The sequence below is a fragment of the Coffea arabica genome, chromosome 5e (assembly GCF_036785885.1).
Source record: "Coffea arabica cultivar ET-39 chromosome 5e, Coffea Arabica ET-39 HiFi, whole genome shotgun sequence".
Classification (NCBI taxonomy): Eukaryota; Viridiplantae; Streptophyta; class Magnoliopsida; order Gentianales; family Rubiaceae; genus Coffea; species Coffea arabica.
This window is the reverse complement of record NC_092318.1, coordinates 42,608,889-42,627,375: the sequence shown is the minus strand read 5'-3', so window position 1 is coordinate 42,627,375 and position 18,487 is coordinate 42,608,889. Positions and strand designations below refer to the sequence as shown.

The 18,487-nt window shown below is 36.9% G+C and overlaps 1 protein-coding gene across 1 annotated transcript; it reads left to right on the top strand.

The window, feature by feature from the left end:
- The first annotated feature begins 11,137 nt into the window (after nucleotides 1-11,137).
- LOC140006291 (uncharacterized) lies at nucleotides 11,138-18,048 on the top strand. The gene is made up of 3 exons (XM_072048126.1): nucleotides 11,138-11,585; nucleotides 16,950-17,219; nucleotides 17,349-18,048. The coding sequence occupies exons 1-3, from the start codon at nucleotides 11,159-11,161 to the stop codon at nucleotides 17,834-17,836; spliced, it is 1,185 nt and encodes a 394-aa protein (XP_071904227.1). The 5' UTR covers nucleotides 11,138-11,158; the 3' UTR covers nucleotides 17,837-18,048.
- The last annotated feature ends 439 nt before the right edge of the window (nucleotides 18,049-18,487 follow it).

The window sequence follows — 18,487 nt, the reverse complement described above, 5'->3', positions numbered from 1 at the left end:
GCTAGACGATCGGCACAGAAGTTTCTTTTTCTCCATGGGTGTCAAAATAGATATTTAGTTCTTAAGTCGATCGTCAAAGACTGTGGAATAGTTAATTACCTTGAAAAGTTTCAACTAATAGTAATCTTTGGACTATATTACTACATGCCAGTCGTTTTCATCTTAAGAATAGTCCATAGGTTGCTATATTATGTTCCCCTGTGACAGAGGATCTTTGTCATAAGAAGTGGTTCGATGTCACCGTCGTTACAAAAGAGTAAATTTTATTTACTTGTGGGAAGTAAACGGAAATTGTGAATTTTTCATAGTGAATCCCCCAACTTTTATTTAATTAGTGTAGTTATTTTGTGCTCTTAGTAAACCATGATGATAGAAACCATTAATTATTGTATCATGCAATAAGGATTAGGGGTGTATATTGTCATATGCAGTACAAAAATGAATGTAGACGCAATAAAAATTAGTAATGGCAGAAGAGTGCAATGTAGACACCATAAAAATAAGGATTAATTTTATACACACTGTGAGTATATACACTATCACCATTAAATATACGATATATGTGTAAAATTTGTTCCTGTGTCATCCATCCAACCGTAATAGTGCATGCCTTAACAATGTATATAAAAGTTACTCTAAAAATAAATGTAGATATTAAATAATAGATGTAAATATTAATACAAAAATAGGTAAAAGCACAATAGATTTTCTCTCTCATTAAAATTTGAGTCTAAAAATTTGTTGTAATTTTTAATCTTAATATATTAGTGTCTACATTTACCATATTACTGTTTACATTTATTATATTAGTATTTATACTCTATTGTCCTGTAGTCACCCGTTCCTTGATCCATGCAACAATACTTGTCCATGTCAAATACGTCCAAATGGTTGAAGTTTCAAACACTTAATGGGTATAACTAGGTAATGGCAGAGTGTAAAAATAAAATTTTGACTAGCCGAATTGTTTAAACGAGCTAAAGCACTTTTTCTCTAATCAACATCGCTACTTGATCGGGTCTAACAATTTTTAGTTCACTAAAGTTAAAGTTTATTCAGATTTTACTTATTGATGTAGTGACGTTATAAATTTTTAACAGAATAAAGGTAAAAGATTTAGTTAAAAGGAAAAAGGGATTTAGTTCTCTAAGGCGCAATGTAGAAAATGAACAAAACTCGAGAAAATTAAGGGGTGCAGTAGAGAATTGTAAAATTTCAGGCTGTGCTTGGATTAAGTGTTTCTAAAATATTTTACCATAGGCTTTATTAGCTAAAAATAGCTTTATATATATATTTTTGGAGTGTTTTTTCAGTTTTTTGAGTAGTTGTTAAGCATTGACACCCTTCCTCTTCCTCGCCATTCCGACCAACCATTGCCTGCCGCCACTTTCTTTCCTTTCCCCTCCTTGACCCTGCCTAGAGTTCAAATCACGTTTCCCTTTCTTCCACCAACATCAAGCTAGCAGCAACTCCTCCCCTCCGCACCCTAACTGGCCACCCTGTTTGCTATACCTTGCCACTCATTTCTTCTCCCCTCTCCTTGATCCCAACTGGCACTCCCCTTAGTTACCTTTAGGCACTGTCAACGGACCAGGTTTTGATCACGAACCAACTTGAACTCGCTCAATATTTTTGGATACAGATATAGTTATAATTCTATTTACTCGGACTTGATCCAGACCCGTCTATACTAATCTAAAAATGGATAAGGCATTTTTATCTTATGAAGCCAAAGTTGTCCAATAGTTAGCTAGGCATAAACTTGTGGGAGTCCCAATGGAACGTGACCAAGCCCAGTTTGCATCTCCAGTTTTCTGCAACTCTGCCAACTGTCATGAATCAATTCCATCAGCAACAGTATCAAGTAGAAGACTTGAGTTTAAACTTGTACATTTTCAAAATACTCAAAGCCAAGATTTAATATGTTTACTTTGTTTGGAGATGAAAATGTTGAAATATTATGATTTTCTTAGAGAAGCATAAGAATTCCAAGCGAAGTCTGTGTGCTGTCACTTAAATTTTCACAATGTGTTACTTGTAAGAAGATTAATCCAATCATAAGCTGCATTTACAAAAGAGGTAGATCTTTATAACATTTCTCATTATTCAAGTGTTTTTATGTTGCATGTTGGAAGTTTCAGTCTTACCGTCACCAGTGTATGGCTGTTGTAATAGTTAGCAGATGATAATTAGATGCACTAGGTACGATACGAAACTTAGAGTAGGCAATGAATTAGATTGCTTACTCTGCCATCTCTTAGCTCAAATATTGAAAAGTAAACAGTCTCATGATCTCATAAGATTCGAAAATTGCAGATGCAACTGTAGTCCAAATAGATTACCAACTTTAATGAACGAGTTACTGCAAAACTATGAACTAAAGGAAACACTTGAGGTTTTTTTTTTTCATTTTTCAATATCTTATTGGAATTTTCTGCCGACTATTGTCAAAATAAGAGATGTAGGAGATTTCGCAGCCATGCTTCAAGTTGATGATGCTGGATGATTACTTTTTCAAAAGTAATTGACAAATGATTCTATATCCAAAATGTCAAATAAAGACTGCCAATTGATCACTGGTTCTATAGACTATATATAGTCACCATGCCCAAAATTAAGGTCAAACAAATACTGGTTAGTTGACTTCAATGAGCTTATTATCCAATGGGAAAGAAAGACATTTTTCTTCGCCTTTAAGACTGAGTTAATGTAAACTAAACTAGTTGTAAGATATATCTTTAATAAATGTTACGAAGAAATTCTACTTATATAATAATCATGGATAACAGGATAATAGTTTACAACATCTCTCAATACACGTAAATCTTCACACACACACAATTTTGACGAATCCATGCTTTTCTATGTAATAATGTTAATGCCATTTCCTTCAATCACTTTCAATTGACTTTATAAACCAAAAACCTCCCCGAATCACAAGTTCAGAACTTCGTTCTCAACTAGTAGTTGTCTTTAATCTCTTTGACTACTTGAGCCATTTTAGCCGTCTAGAGTAACATCTTTTACAACTTAAAATTGCGTAAGTTGGTTTCCACAACTATAATTGTTGTCTAAGGGACAATTTTACGTGAAATTACAACTCCGAGAGTTATAGAAAATTCACTTTGTAAAGAAAAAAATTATTAGCACAACCCCTGCAAAGTTTGTAATCCAATTAAAAAGTACGTTTGAAAAAAAAAATGATGCCAAAGTGATAGCTCTAGATTATCATATGTCAAAATCCCCCAAAAAGCAAAAAAAAAAAAAGTGTCTTAACCAACAAGAATGTTGTGTGTCATGGCCATTCTTTCTATTATTTTGCAAGACAAGTTTGGATATATAATTGGAGATGTTGCCAAAATTGAACAAAATAGTGAAATCGTGTCAGAAAATCTCAACCAGAAATACGGGCCATTTTGGCCATCCCTAGTCGTCACAAGACACGTAATGCATCGTTGTTCAACAATGGAGTTGTAATCAGCAATGTATGACTCTATGCAAAGACTGCTACCTTCTCAATGATCTCAGCGCCAAGGACAAGAGCAAGAAAAGGGAAAAAAAATATTACTACTTGCACGTTGTAGCATGGTAAAAATACTTGATGTCATGGCTTATCATGAGTCCATCTCAAGCAAATATGCAGGTGGCTAACTGTTATAGCAGATGCAACGGAACAGAAGAACAAACAAGAACAGACAAGAACCACTTGGGAGAAATCAGATTTTATTAGGGTTGTAATCGAAATAGTTTACAGACTAAAATAAGGTGTATATATATACAACCAAATGGACTGGACCCAAAAATAGATCCAAAACAAGACCCGAAATAAAACAGATACGGTAACTAATATATACCGTAAGCTTCGGGGGTGTTGCCCCCAAACCCCCACTGGGGGCAACGCTGCCCCCCGGGCCCCCTAGCCGAGGCGCGTCGCCCCTTGGACCCCCGACTCGCTGACCGAGCAGCGAGACCCCCGATCAGCTCAACGAAGGTCGAAGATCTAATTCAAGGCATCTCAACAAATCTTCACCTTGACTTGAATCTTCCCCGAAAAAGATGTAACAGACGCACTAATGAAGTGCCAGATGTACTCAGAGAATTATCTCTAAGTACCATCAGGATGCCCATAAGGGCTATCAGAAACTCAGGACATTTAGCAAGTCCAAACAATGTTTGAACTTACTATGAGGAACCGACTTGGTGAACATATCAGCAGGATTGTCAGCCGTGCCAATTTTCTTCACCTTGATCCTTGTCTCAGATCTTAGAAAATGATATCGGACATCAATGTGTTTAGTCCTCTCATGATGGACTTGATCCTTGGCTAGACATATTGCACTGAAACTATCACAATATATATTAGTCTGATCCTGATGTAGGCCAAGATCTCCAACTAGTCCTTTTAACCAAATTCCCTCTTTAGCAGCCTCTGTTAGTGCCATATACTCTGTTTCAGTAGTAGACAGAGTCACTGTAGGTTGTAGAGTTGCTTTTCAACTAACTACAGAATGTCCAAAAGTGAAAACATAACCAGTCATCGACCTCCTATCATCAACATCTCCAGCATAATCAGAATCTGAATAGCCTGTAACCAAACACTCTGTATCACCTCCATAGATGAGACCAACATCAGATGTACCTCTCAAGTACCGAAAAATTCGCTTCACGGCCAGCCAGTGCTCTTTCCCAGGATTAGCCATAAATTTGTTAATAACACTGACTGCATGTGCCAGATCAGGTCTAGTGCAGACCATGGCATACATCAAACTGCCCACTGCACTAGAATAAGGAACCTTAACCATATACTCTATCTCGGCTTCTGACTGTGGTGCGAGTGTAACTGATAGTTGAGTATTCGCTGCACTCGGAGTATTCAAGGGCTTTGCTGTAGACATGCCAAATTTGGATAGTACCTTCTCAATATATCTCTTCTGTGATAAGAAAAGCTTCTTGTGACTTCTATCCCTGAAAATCTCCATTCCCAAAATTTTCTGTGCTACACCCAAGTCTTTCATCTCAAACTCTGCACTGAGAAGATTTTTCAACTTTTGTATATCAGCTTTGTTCCTCGCAGCTATGAGCATATCATCTACATACAGAATCAAGTAGATCATCGAACCATCTTCAAGCTTGTTGTGATATACACAACAATCATACTGACTTCTGTTGTAGCCGAGCTCAATCATGTAGCCGTCAAATCTTTTGTACCACTATCTTGGGGAATGTTTTAATCCATACAAGGATTTCTTCAACTTGCATACATAATCTTCTTTTCCTGGAACATGGAATCTATCTGGCTGAGTCATATAAATCTCTTCATCTAACTCTCCATGTAGGAAAGCTGTCTTCACGTCTAGCTGCTCAAGTTCTAAGTCCTGATGTGCAACCATTGCTAGTAGCACCCTGATTGAAATGTGTCTGACCACTGGTGAGAAAATCTCATTGTAGTCTACTCCTTCTCTTTGAGTGAACCCTCTTGCAACAACACGTGTTTTATACTTGATGCTCTCAACTGGAGAATTCCTTCCTTCCTTTTAAAGACCCATTTGCAAGTCACAACCTTTCTCTCTACTGGCCGTTTAACTAATTTCCAAGTGTCATTCTTGTGTAATGACTCCATTTCATCACCCATTGCAGTAAGCCATTGAGCTGACTCACTGCCTGAAATAGCTTCTCTATAGGTAGAGGGCTCAGGAGAATCCACCTCCTCAGCAACCTGAAATGCATAACTTACAAAATCCCGATATCTGCTGGGAGGTCGTACTCCCACTCTCCTCGCACGATCATAAGCAATACCGTGCTGTTGAGTTTCTAACGCAGTATGGGATATAGGTGCCGACCTTTCTGCTGATGTAGGTTCTGGGGACTCTACTTCTGCAAGAGGTTCAGTTTCAAAGGATAGCTGTTGATGATCATCAAATTGCTGTTGTGATTCAAAACCATTTTGAATGATTTGTAACTCCACCTGCTTATCAACACCTACACTTTCTTCAACAACAGTCTTTACAAGGGGGTTAAGTATGGAGTTTTCATAAAAAATTACACTTCTGCTAAGTATAACTTTCTTTTCTGAGGGTGACCAGATTCTATACCCTTTAACCCCATCTCCGTATCCCAGAAACACTCCCTTTTTAGCTCTTGGTTCTAGTTTGCCCTCACTGACATAATAATACGCAGTACAACCAAAAGCTTTCAAACTTGAGTAGGAAGGGGACATATCAGACCACACTTCATAAGGTATCTTGCAGTCTATACCTGTATGAGGTGCACGATTGATCAAGAAGTAGGTTGTGCTCACTGCTTCTGCCCAGAACCTCCTTGGCAACCCAGCATTGAAGAGCATACACCGTGCTCTCTCTAGAAATGTCTGATTCATGCGTTCTGCTACACCGTTTTGTTGTGGTGTGTGTCGAACTGTGTGATGCCGAGCAATTTCTTCATCTTTGCAGAACTCATCAAACTCCTTTGAACAAAATTCCAGACCATTATCAGTTCGCAGCCTTTTGATCTTCTTTCCAGTTTGATTCTCCACTAAGGCCTTCCACTGCTTGAAGTTCTTGAAAGCTTCACCTTTTTCCTTCATAACGATTATCCAAGTCATCCTTGAATAATCATCAATCATGGATAAAAAATACCGACAACCTCCCAAAGACTCAACTAGTGAAGGACCCCAACAGTCAGAATGGATGTAATCAAGTGTGCCTTTTGTCTTGTGAATTGCCTTCCCAAACTTTCTGCGATGTAGTTTACCGAAAGTACAATGTTCACAGAATCCAAGATCGGTGACCTTGTGGCCTTCTAGAAGATCACGTTTAGACAGAACCTGCATCCCCCTTTCGCTCATATGACCAAGCCTAATGTGTCACATCTTGGTCATATCAGACCTACGATCTTCAGAAGATGCAACAGCAGCAGCGGCAGAACCTGTTAGCGTAGAACCCTGTAAGATGTACAGGGTGCCATGCTTAACTCCTTTGAGAACCACTAATGAACCTTTACTGATGCACAACTTTCCACTTCCTCCGCTGAACCTGAAACCTTTACTGTCAAGAGTACTAAGTGATATCAGATTCTTCGTCATTTTGGGAACGTGCCTGACTTCGTTCAGTGTGACAATTCTCCCAGCATGTGTCCTGATCTTAATCGAACCGATTCCAACAGCCTTGCAAACAGCGCTATTAGCCATCACGATATTTTCGCCATCTATCTGTTCATATGTTGTAAACCATTCCTTGTTTGGACATATGTGATAGGACGCCCCAAAATCAAGAACCCACACATCAGAGTGATGTGTTGGTTCGTTTGCAATTAGTGCCAGGTCTTCTTCTGAATTTTTCGCTTCCTTTTCAGCAACTGAAGCTGAAGCGTGTTGTTTTTCCTGCTGCTTCTTCTTCTTAGGACAATTAGATTTCCAATGACCCTTTTTCTTGCAGTAGTTACAGACATCATCCGGCTTGGGACCTTTAGAGAACTGCTTCTTGTTTTCGGATTTCTTTTTCCAAAATTTTCCTTTACCACTGCTGACAACTAGCCCAGCAGCCTGATTATCTGTAACCTTATCAGCCGCCTTATGGCGCAACTCTCTACTATGCAGTGCTGATCTTATTTCTTCTAAAGTCACTGTATCTTTACCGCCAATGAAAGACTGAACAAAATTCTCATACGATAACGGTAGAGACACTAACAGAATCAACGCGGTATCCTCATCCTCAATTTTAACATCAATATTATGCAACTCAAGAAGAATCGTATTTAATTGATTTAAATGTTCTCGAAGAGGAGTACCTTCCTGCATACGCAGACTGAACAGACGTTGCTTTAGGAGCAACTTGTTGGCTAAAAACTTCGTCATATAGAGACTCTCAAGTTTAACCCACAGCAATTTCTTCACCGGCGACCTCAGTGATGACATCATCTGCCAGGCACAGCATGATTGTCGAGTGAGCCTTTTCCTCTAGACTCATCGACTCTTCATCAACGGAATCCGATTTCTTCTTCGTCAGCGGACTCCACAGACCCTGTTGCTTTAACAGAGCCCGCATCTTGATCTGCCACAGACTAAAACTATTTCTCTGGTGAACTTGTCGATCTTGATGTTCAAAGCAGACTCGTTATTGCGTGATCCGAGCCCTAGGACGAACCTAGAGCTCTGATACCAGTTTGTTATAACAGATGCAGCGGAACAGAAAAATAAACAAGAACAGACAAGAACAACTTGGAGGAAATCAGATTTTATTAGGGTTGTAATCGGAATAGTTTACAGACTAAAATAAGGTGTATATATATACAACCAAACGGACTGGACCAAAAATAGGCCCAAAACAAGACCCAAAATAAAACAGATACGGTAACTAATATTTACCGTAAGCTCAGCGAAGGTCGAAGATCTAATTCAAGGCATCTCAACACTAACAAATTTGGTTGCTATGCAAGCAAAGCTCTAAATATTTGTGCCAAGTGGGTTGAAATTAACTTGCGCAATTTGAAAGGTAATATGCAAATTATGTCTGTAAAAAACAAGAAGTTGCATTCTTAAACTTGAATGCATGAGAAACAGCGACTCAGTAATATTTTTTTTTTTTGTCAACAGGTTTGAAAATATGCTCCAAAGATGCATCAGAGATTGACTTTGATAGTCACTTCATTAATTAATGGCTCCCGCCATATCTCCCCAATGGCTGTGACGCGTTGAGTAAGAATTTCTAATGCTTACATTAACGGTGATTTGACAATCTTGGCACTTTCGCTAGTAAGGTGAAGTGTGACGCCCCGAAAGAATGAGTGTGAAAACTAAAAAATTTTATATATTTTCTAGACATTATTTTGTTTTCTTGTCTATAATTTTATACCTTTCTTCAATATATTAATTTCCTATACATTTTTATAAGGGAATATAGTTTTCAAATCATTTCCTTGATACAAGTTAGTCCACGTTAAGTTTGAAGTGTATTATGGACGTGGGACCCGCTAGTGCGGTAAATGCGATATATTTTTGACAACTTGTTGGAGTTTTGTATTAAGTAATATTATTTTACAAGGTGTTAGGAAATAATTAGAGGTTACTTGGAGGGATTAACCATTGGAAGACAACAAAATGAGGATTAACCCTTGGATGCCATTTGTCCTTGAAACATTGGACCTTGACTTTGACTTGGACTTGTCTTAACCTTTACTAAACCAAATTTTGACCCAATTTCTTTCCATTTTCATTGTCCTGGCCGAAATTTATGGAGAGGAAAGAACAAGAGAGAGTTTCTTCAACTTCAACTTCAATTCTTGCTCAAATCTTGAGTTTCAACCGTTGAATTATCAAATTACTCCATCAAAGTTGTTTATTAAGGAGGATTAAAGCTTCTAGTGGAGGGATTTGTGAAAGGAAAATCCTAAGTTATCATCTTTCTTGAGGTGTTTAGGTACTTTGTTTACAAACTTTCTCTTTGTTCTTGCTAATGTCAAATTAGTGGCTTAGTGGCTAAATATGTTGATTTGTGGTAGATTTTATGGTTGAAAGTGGAGTTTTGATGAATTTTTGATTGATTAGTGATTTTTCTGTTTTTATATCATAATTATTGTTTAGTCATGGATTGATGGCCTGTTATAGTGTAAAATGGAGATTGGTATATGTTGGATATGATTAGTTGCAGAAAATTTCAGAGTTTATGCGGAATTTTCAGTTTAGGGTTTCATCCTACCCTGTTCTGTCCGAACCTGTTAGGCCATGATTGAGGCAGAATCAGCCTTTGCCCAAAACATGAAAGTTGTTGGTAATTGAGTTAGCTAGCTATCTGTAAAATTTCAACTCAATCGGAGCACTGTAGCATATGAAATGACAGAAATACCCTTGACTGCCCATGAGCCCTGTTTCGCGCCCAGATTTCTGTTTTCGTGGAGTTTTCCATTTTTTTGACTCTGAAAATGCATGATTTGGCTTTGGAGGTCTTCATAAGAAATGTAGGGTTATGTCTTGGTTTCGAAACGCCATAAGATTCGTTTCAATCCGATAAGTATAGCTTCAGTTATGGATATTGTGTCGAAAGGTGTATTTGATAGTCTATGATGTGTATGTGGTTGATTTGAGATGAATTGGTGTTGCTTGTAGGATGGAAAAGTAAGGAAATTAAGGGTATATGCTGTCCGATCTTTGAAAGCATTTGATTGCTTTGAGTTTGAGTTGAAGGGTTTGGACTTGAGCAAGGCAACGATATATGATGGATGGTTCCTGAGCCGTGGTTGGTGAGTGATCCCTCAACTACTTCCAAAGTTACTTTTGAACTAATTCTTGCTAATTCTTGCACTGGTTCCTCAATTGCTTGCATTGGTTGTTTGATTGCATATCATTTGTGTATGTGTGTGTGCTATGACATAATTTGGCTCCAATGAGTTTTTGAAAAAATCTTGTGTTTAGAACCAACGTCTCCACTACGGTTTACACATTCTTTGGAGCACGATGGCTCCTTATTTCTGTTTATCTGTTACCTGATCTAAATGAGCGTTGGATATTTAAGTACAAGAACTTCACCGGCTCACACGAGCAATAAATGTACATTTGATTACTGCATCATGACATCATCTAAATGCTTTATTGTGAAATATACTTAATTATTGATTTTACTGGACACTCGCTGAGTTTCTAGCTCACCTCCAAATGTTTTCTTCTCTCCATAGGGATCGAGGCAAAGGAAGCACGTGTAATAAGTTAACGTATCTGGAAGATTATTTCATGTATATTTCGCTTTTGATTCACTTGTGGTTTATATATTCGTGGAACTTGGGGAAAAATATTATTTTGTTTATTATTGAGATTGTACCATAGGTTATTGGATGTGATGATTCACCTTGTGTAATTGTGGGCCTGTATAAATATTTGGAATTGAATTGGTTGTATATATACGTTCCACGTTTAGAATTAGTTTTCGCTTCGCTTATGATATGTAATTTTTGGAGAATTTGATGTATTATTTGAGTTGTGCCTTATATTTTATTGAGGAATGTAGTGAGTGAGTAAGTCCCGACGAGAGCTGGGCAGGCGGTCCGCCGAACCCTTTGGTTTGCCTTAGGGGGAGGTGGGGCTGTCACATGAAGCCTATATAAATGCCAAATCTTGGGGTGCAATAGAGCACACCAAATTGAACTGCGAAGTGTGAACCTTGTTAGCAATATGGGTTCTTCTTCGAAAAAATGTGTCTTTGTGTTTCTTCTTCTCTTGAGCATTGTGTTAGAGTTGAGTGTAACAACTCTTGGTGATGGCAAGCTTAACAAAGAATTGAAGGAAGATGGTTGTGGAATTGGTAGGAGGGGTTGTAGTGGTAGGGGAAGGGAAGGACGAGGGTTATTTGGAGTCGGAGGAGTTGGTGGTGGCAGTGGGTTTGGAGCTGGAGGCGGTGTCGGCGCAGGTGCAAGTGGCGGAGTTGGTGGAGGAGAAGGTTTTGGAGCAGGTGGTGGCGTTGGATGTGGTGGTGGTGGAGGTGGAGGTGGAGGTGGAGGAGGAGGCCTCGGAGGAGGTTTTGGACAAGGTGGTGGATTTGGTGGTGGAGTTGGAGCAGGTGGAGGCGTTGGAGGCGGTGGAGGATTCGGAGGAGGTGGTGGTGGTGGACTTTAATTATGTCCATGCAAGACTAGTTCAACTGTTGTACTTTGTTTTCTTGAATCCCATGTCTAAATATTACCTCCCTGGCCTATAAATGGTGGGGCGGAGCTCGTTAATTTTCATAAATAATATGGAAATCTTGGGGGAAAAAAGTACGTATGTCCTATTAAATAAATAACTAATGCACGATTTTCATGCCCTATTAATTAAACACTTCCAGATTTCCTTGTTCCCTTTTTGTGCAAGATCATCCGTCATTTTATGCACTCGTGTGACGAGACCTATGAAACCCGATGCTCAGCTCACTGATTTCCGTGAATCTAATTTGACAAATATTGTGTAAATTTGGTATCTAGCATATTTTACTTCCAAAAGGAAACTTTTTATTATGTGTAAATTTTGCTGAAGAACCAAAATGATACGAATTTACTGAAACATTTGGACCTCGTTTGGCTCTTCAAAATTATACCAAAACAGGCTTATTAATTGATTCCAATCTTTTGGTTAACTGATTTCATTCTGATTTTGTCTCTGCCGTCTGCTGTTTCCTTCGGTTTTGATGAGAATCTGGGAGCTTCTGTCCAAGTGCTAAATTTCCTTCTAGACAGTGGCCTTCGTTTTACAAAAGAAGAAAAGGTAGAATAGGTTTAGTACATAAAAGTACGTATTGATCTAACTTTTATAATCTAAACAAAATTGCCTTTACAATACGCAAACTTTCCCTAGACTCTTTTTTTTTTTTTTTGGTCAAACCACCCGGTATCCGGAGCCACTGCTCCAACTAATCCGAATTCGGCCCGGATTGCGCCCGCAGAGTCTGACTCTTGCTCAGGAGTAAGGCCTGGCCCGAACTGTTGAACTTGGCGCTCACAACGAGAGTCGAACCGAGGACCTCGTGTAGCATTCACTAGTCTCTCTTTTGCCTCACACTCTTTGCAACTAAATACAATAACAAAAATTTGAAAACAAGAAACAAGCAGGAAATAAACTACCAAATAACCGCTTAATTTCCTAAATAGTTAAATTACCAGAAATTAGATTAGAATAAAAACTTCAAAATCAGAATAGAAAATATTAACTTTCAGAAATTTGGTCTAATTATGTCGATAGTTATTCTACATCATTTTAATCCAAATCCAGGGGCCATTTTTGCCGTAGCAATACTACAAACAATCTCACAATTCTTGTCATAGCTTAAATCCAATTATCTTTCCCCTCAAATCTTGTTGCACCCTAAAGGCATTTAAGCTACCAGAATCGTCCTAATATTTACCTTCATCAGTGAAGTTCTTATGGGTTCTACCTTCATGGCTAAATATAGATACCAACGGCGGACATTGGAACATAAAACAGACTATTTCAGAACATGGTTGGAAGATAATGGTAGGAAAAATTAAGTCAAAAAAGGAGACGTAATCTCACAGTCAAGGAAATCAAACTGACTTGCCCGAGTAATACCAAACCTTTATTTCTCTTTTCTCATGCAAAAAAAAAAACCATGAGTCTTGAGCTTGAAAAAGAATACTTTCAAAAACCATATACTTCAAAGTAAATACAGATGCACTCATATAAAAACTAACTGGGTGATGCGTCTTAGGCTTTTTCTTTTTCTTTTGTGAAAAGGTAATAATGCATCTTAGTTATTCCTAAATTGGTATAAACTAATTAGCATTATTTGTTAGTATTATTTTCAATTAAAAAGCGCAAATGCACCAGGATAAGGCGTCAACGGTTGACCACCCTGACTGTATACAACCATGTGAACAGTTGATCCGCCGCTTTTTTTCCCATAACGCCGATCAGATCGCCAGTATGGAGATTTTCCGTGGTCGTTGACATTGAAATTTGATCTTGTCAAACGTACATTAATGGATATTTATGTCAAAGAAATTTAAACTTGACCAATGAGTTAAAGTCCGATTATTCAACAGTATTTGACAATGGCTAAATTTTTTTTTATTGACAGTATAATGGCTACATTTTTTTTTATTGACGGTAGTCCTTCCATCCTAATAATTGGCCTGGTATTGTTTTAAGGATTAATCTTTCCTACACTGACAGTGTATATACTGTCAGCGTTAGATGAATGACAATTATGCAAATTTAAATTTGAAATTCAACTTTTTGGACGCATATCATGGAATCTAATGGTGATAGTGTATACACTGTCAGTGTATATAAAATTTACTCTTGTTTTAATATTTGACCTCAACAATTGTTAGTGCCAAATGTAAATTGCACAAGGCAATAGAGATTATAAAATAGTAATATTAAAATAATAAATGCAGATATTAAAATTGTAAAAAAAAAAATCTATCTCTGCACATAGTTTTTAGAAAATCTATCTCTACACATAGTTTTTAGAAAATCTATTTCTACACATAGTTTTTAGAGGTTTGAACATTTTTTGCAACTTTAAGTATTCCTCTTTGACCCTCAAAACAAGGGTAAAAAGATACTAACCTCTCCAAAAAGAAAAAAAAAACACACACACACACACACAGAAACACGCGCGCTTACACTTGAAGCCTAATAAAACTTACTAATAGCAGCAAATAACCAATACTTTCCAACAAAACACGCTCTATTGATGAACTTAACATAACTTCAAATGACTACCATAGATTATTATTATTTTTCTTTTCCTGTGTACCCTTTCCTCTAGTAAATGTATTTTAAGTTATCCATTTATTGAACTACTACATAATCAAATTTTCTTCAAATTCCAATTTTACCATTCAATATCAAAATACTGGAATTTTTATCATTAATTGCCCTCAGCAATTGCTCTCACAATTATTAAGCCCATCATCCGAGATATACCCAGTTTCACTTAATAGGATACAAACCACTGGCGGATTTAAGGTGGGGGCACGGGCCCCCACTGCTCCTCCTTAAATTCCTACAATATGCATAAAATTTTGATATTATCTTAAATGTGCCTCTAAAGTTTTTTTATGAAATAAATGAAAGAATTACATGATCTTTTAAATTGGTTCATGAACTAATATTCTAAAAGAATATGTGGATCACAAAATTTCATTTGAAATAAGTTCAAAATTTTTTTTTCATTTTAACTTATTGGTGAATATTTTTACTTAAAAAACTAACAAAAGAGTAGGAAAAAAATTTTAGTGTTACTTTTGCCCAAACTTTTTCTGGCTCCACCACTGATACAAACTAATAATAATAATACACTTGCAAAAAAAAATAGAAAGGTTTGAAGGGGAAGGCCATTTACTTCAAGAACGTGGATATAAGAAGAAATTTATGGCCGATTGTGACCATAGTTTCCATATGCATTAATCATAGCGTGTCAATTTGGAGTACAATAACTTAGGGGGCATTTGATAAAAGGGTATCAGAATGAAGTAATGGAATAAACTACATAATTGGTGTTTGGTTCACTGGTATGAGAATTGAAATTTTGGAATGATTTCTAAAAATTTGGCATCCCTTCATTCCTTAGTAAAATGGTGGGTTTTGTCCAAAACCCAAGTGTGATTCCAAAATCTTATAATTACATAATATTTAGTATAATTAATATTTATATATATTATATATTATATATTTATATTATAACATATACATATATTATAATATATTATAATTATAAAATTTTATTATAATTATATATTTTATTATAATATTAGTATATTATATAAATATATATTATAATTATTTAGTTAAATATAATTATATTTATATAATATATATTATAAATTTATTAATATTATACCATAATATATTTATAATATATATGTTTATTTATAAATGTATATTATATGTGCATATAATTATAATAAATACATGTATATAATATTAATAAATTATATAATTATATTTATATTTATTATTTTAAATATAATAATATATAATAATAACTATATCTAATTAATATGCATTATATTTATTTAAAATATTAGTACAATTAATATTTATATATTATATAATTATAATTATATATTTATATTATAACATTTGTATAATTATAATTAATTATATATAATATTTAATTTAATTAGTTACAAACTTATAATAATGATATTATTATATTATATAATTATATATTATAATTATTTAGTTAAATACAATTATATTTATATAATATACATATTATAAATTTATTAATATTATATAATAATATATTTATAATATATATGTATATTTATAAATGTATATTATATGTGCATATAATTATAATATATACATGTATGCAATATTAATAAGTTATATAATAATAATTATTATTATTATTATTTTAAATATAATAATATATAATAATAACTATATTTAATATGTATATATATTATATTTATAATTAATATTTGTATAATTAATATTTGTATATATTATATAATTATAATTATATATTTATATTATAACATTTGTATATTTATATTTAATTATATATATAACATTTAATTTAATTAGTTACAAACTTATAATAATAATAATATTATTAGTTATATGTATTTTATAATGTATATTAATTTATGTAATATAATTAATATTATCAATTATACTAATAATTATACATGTTTACTAATAGAAATTATTAATCAGTTAGACTAAATTTACTAATACATTTATACTAATATATTTAATTAGTGAAAATTTCTTATATCCCATTTACAAAGAGCCAATAACTATCATTTACGATTTAGTTTATGATATATTTATTATATTCCATTCTAAAAGAGTCGACGAACCAAACATCAACTATAGTAATGATATACATTTCTGGTATTTGAACCAAACAAATGTATTGAAATGAATGATCTCATTCCAAACCCAAGATATTCGATTCCGAATCCGATTCCGATTCCGATTTGCGAACCAAACGCCACCTTAGTAAATCCTTGTCGGTGGAATTGAAAACAAGCACAAGCGACCTATGGGATTTGACTTTGAATATATCTTCATTTAATGTTCCCGCCTCAATTTCTCTTATCTCCCCAACAACTCGAACGCGTCGTACAAGCCATGCAACAGAGCATGCATTAATTACGTAGTGAGAGTTGAAAACCCTATTGCCAACTTACTACTTTTGGTAGTATCTTTAAGGAATTAAGCCTCTATATATACCCATGTCTAAAGGCCAGTAGAGCAAAGCAAGTTTGAATTCTTGTAAGCATTATGGGTTCTTCTCAAAAATGGTTTTGCGTGCTTCTTCTTATCTTGAGTGTGGTGTTAGAATTGAGTGTAGTTGCTTTTGGAGATAGCAAGATAGAAAAAGAGAGGTGGGGAGGTAATGATTGTGGATTTGGAAGGAGAGGTTGTTTTGGTGGTGGACGTGGTGGATTTGGAAGACCAGGAGGAAGAGGTCCTGGATTTGGAGGTGGACGTGGACGTGGTGGAGGTTTTGGTGGAGGTGCTGGAGGAGGTCTTGGTGGTGGAGGTGGAGTAGGTGGAGGTGGCGGTTTTGGCGGTGGAGTTGGGGGTGGTGCAGGTAAAGGTGGAGGGTTTGGAGCAGGAGGTGGTGTTGGAGGAGGTGCGGGAGGCGGTGTAGGTGGAGGAGGAGGGTTTGGAGGAGGTGGAGGTGGTGGTGTTGGAGGAGGGTCAGGTCATGGTGGTGGATTTGGAGCTGGAGGTGGTGTAGGTGGTGGTGGAGGACTTGGTGGTGGTGCTGGTGGAGGAGGAGGAGGAGGTAGTGGTGGAGGCGGTGGCCTTGGAGGTGGTTCAGGTCATGGAGGTGGGTTTGGAGCTGGTGGAGGTGTAGGTGGTGGTGCTGGAGGAATTGGTGGAGGTGCTGGAGGAGGAGGTGGTGGCGGTGGAGGAGGAGGAGGTGGCATTGGTGGTGGCTCTGGGCATGGAGGAGGGTTTGGAGCAGGAGGTGGAGTAGGGGGTGGCATTGGAGGAGGAGCAGGTGGAGGGGGTGGCGGCGGAGGAGGTGGAGGTGGAGGTGGTGGCGGCATTGGAGGTGGTTCTGGCCACGGTGGTGGATTCGGTGCAGGAGGAGGTGTAGGGGGTGGGGCAGGTGGAGGAGTTGGAGGTGGTGGAGGATTTGGAGGTGGTGGTGGTGGAGGAGTAGGGGGAGGATCAGGCCATGGTGGTGGTTTTGGAGCTGGTGGAGGTGTAGGAGGTGGAGCTGGAGGCGGTGCAGGTGGTGGTTTAGGAGGTGGCCATGGAGGTGGAATTGGTGTTGGGGTTGGAGTAGGCATTGGCGTAGGGGCTGGTGCTGGTGCTGGCAAGGGCGTTGGTGTTGGTAGTGGTTCCGGCAGCGGTGGAGAAGGTGGTGGACAGTAGAGATGCTGCTGCTTATAAACCCCTCCATGCAGATTCAAAGTTTCAACCCACATTTTGCTGTCAAAACTTAAATGAGTGCTACTTTTTTGTCCTTTTTTCTTTTCTTTGTTTTCTGCTTAAGCTGCAAAAAGTATACCAGTAAAATGAATATGTTCTCGTGATTAATTGTAATATCATTACTACAACTAAAGCAATGCAATGCCATTTTCTTCCGTATCTATATAAGATTTAATTATTCCATGCAGATTGAACTATGAAAGTCCACTGGAAAATGGCTTTTCAAGCTGGGATAAGCCCTCCAGGAGGTCTGTTAGTAGGACCAAATCCACACACAATAGGAGAAGCTGTCATGGCACAAAAGCATCCAAAATATTACTGGCTTCTGATTCGGGCAAACACAATAGCATTTGTTTCATCTCTGAGCACAATTATTTTGCTCATTCGTGGGTCGAGCATCTCCAGCAAGTACTTGATGCCGCTGTTGGCCTTCGTCATGTGGCTAGCCATTGCAGCCATAGCCATAACTTATGCTATAGCACTTGTTACAGTAGCACCAAAAGGAGCAAGAGGGCGGCAATTGGGTAATACAAGTGATATTCTAGTCATCCTACTCATGGTCTGGAGCGGTTGGATGGTCACAACCCTGTATGA

What these genes read in the sequence shown, in the direction of transcription:
- LOC140006291 (XM_072048126.1), top strand. Translation starts at nt 11,159, where the DNA reads ATGGGTTCTTCTTCGAAAAAATGTGTCTTTGTGTTTCTTCTTCTCTTG. An exon ending in AGGATTCGGAGGAGGTGGTG is followed by an intron (nt 11,586 to 16,949) that starts GTGGTGGACTTT and finishes GACGTGGTGGAG; the next exon opens with GTTTTGGTGGAGGTGCTGGA. An exon ending in AGGACTTGGTGGTGGTGCTG is followed by an intron (nt 17,220 to 17,348) that starts GTGGAGGAGGAG and finishes GTGCTGGAGGAG; the next exon opens with GAGGTGGTGGCGGTGGAGGA.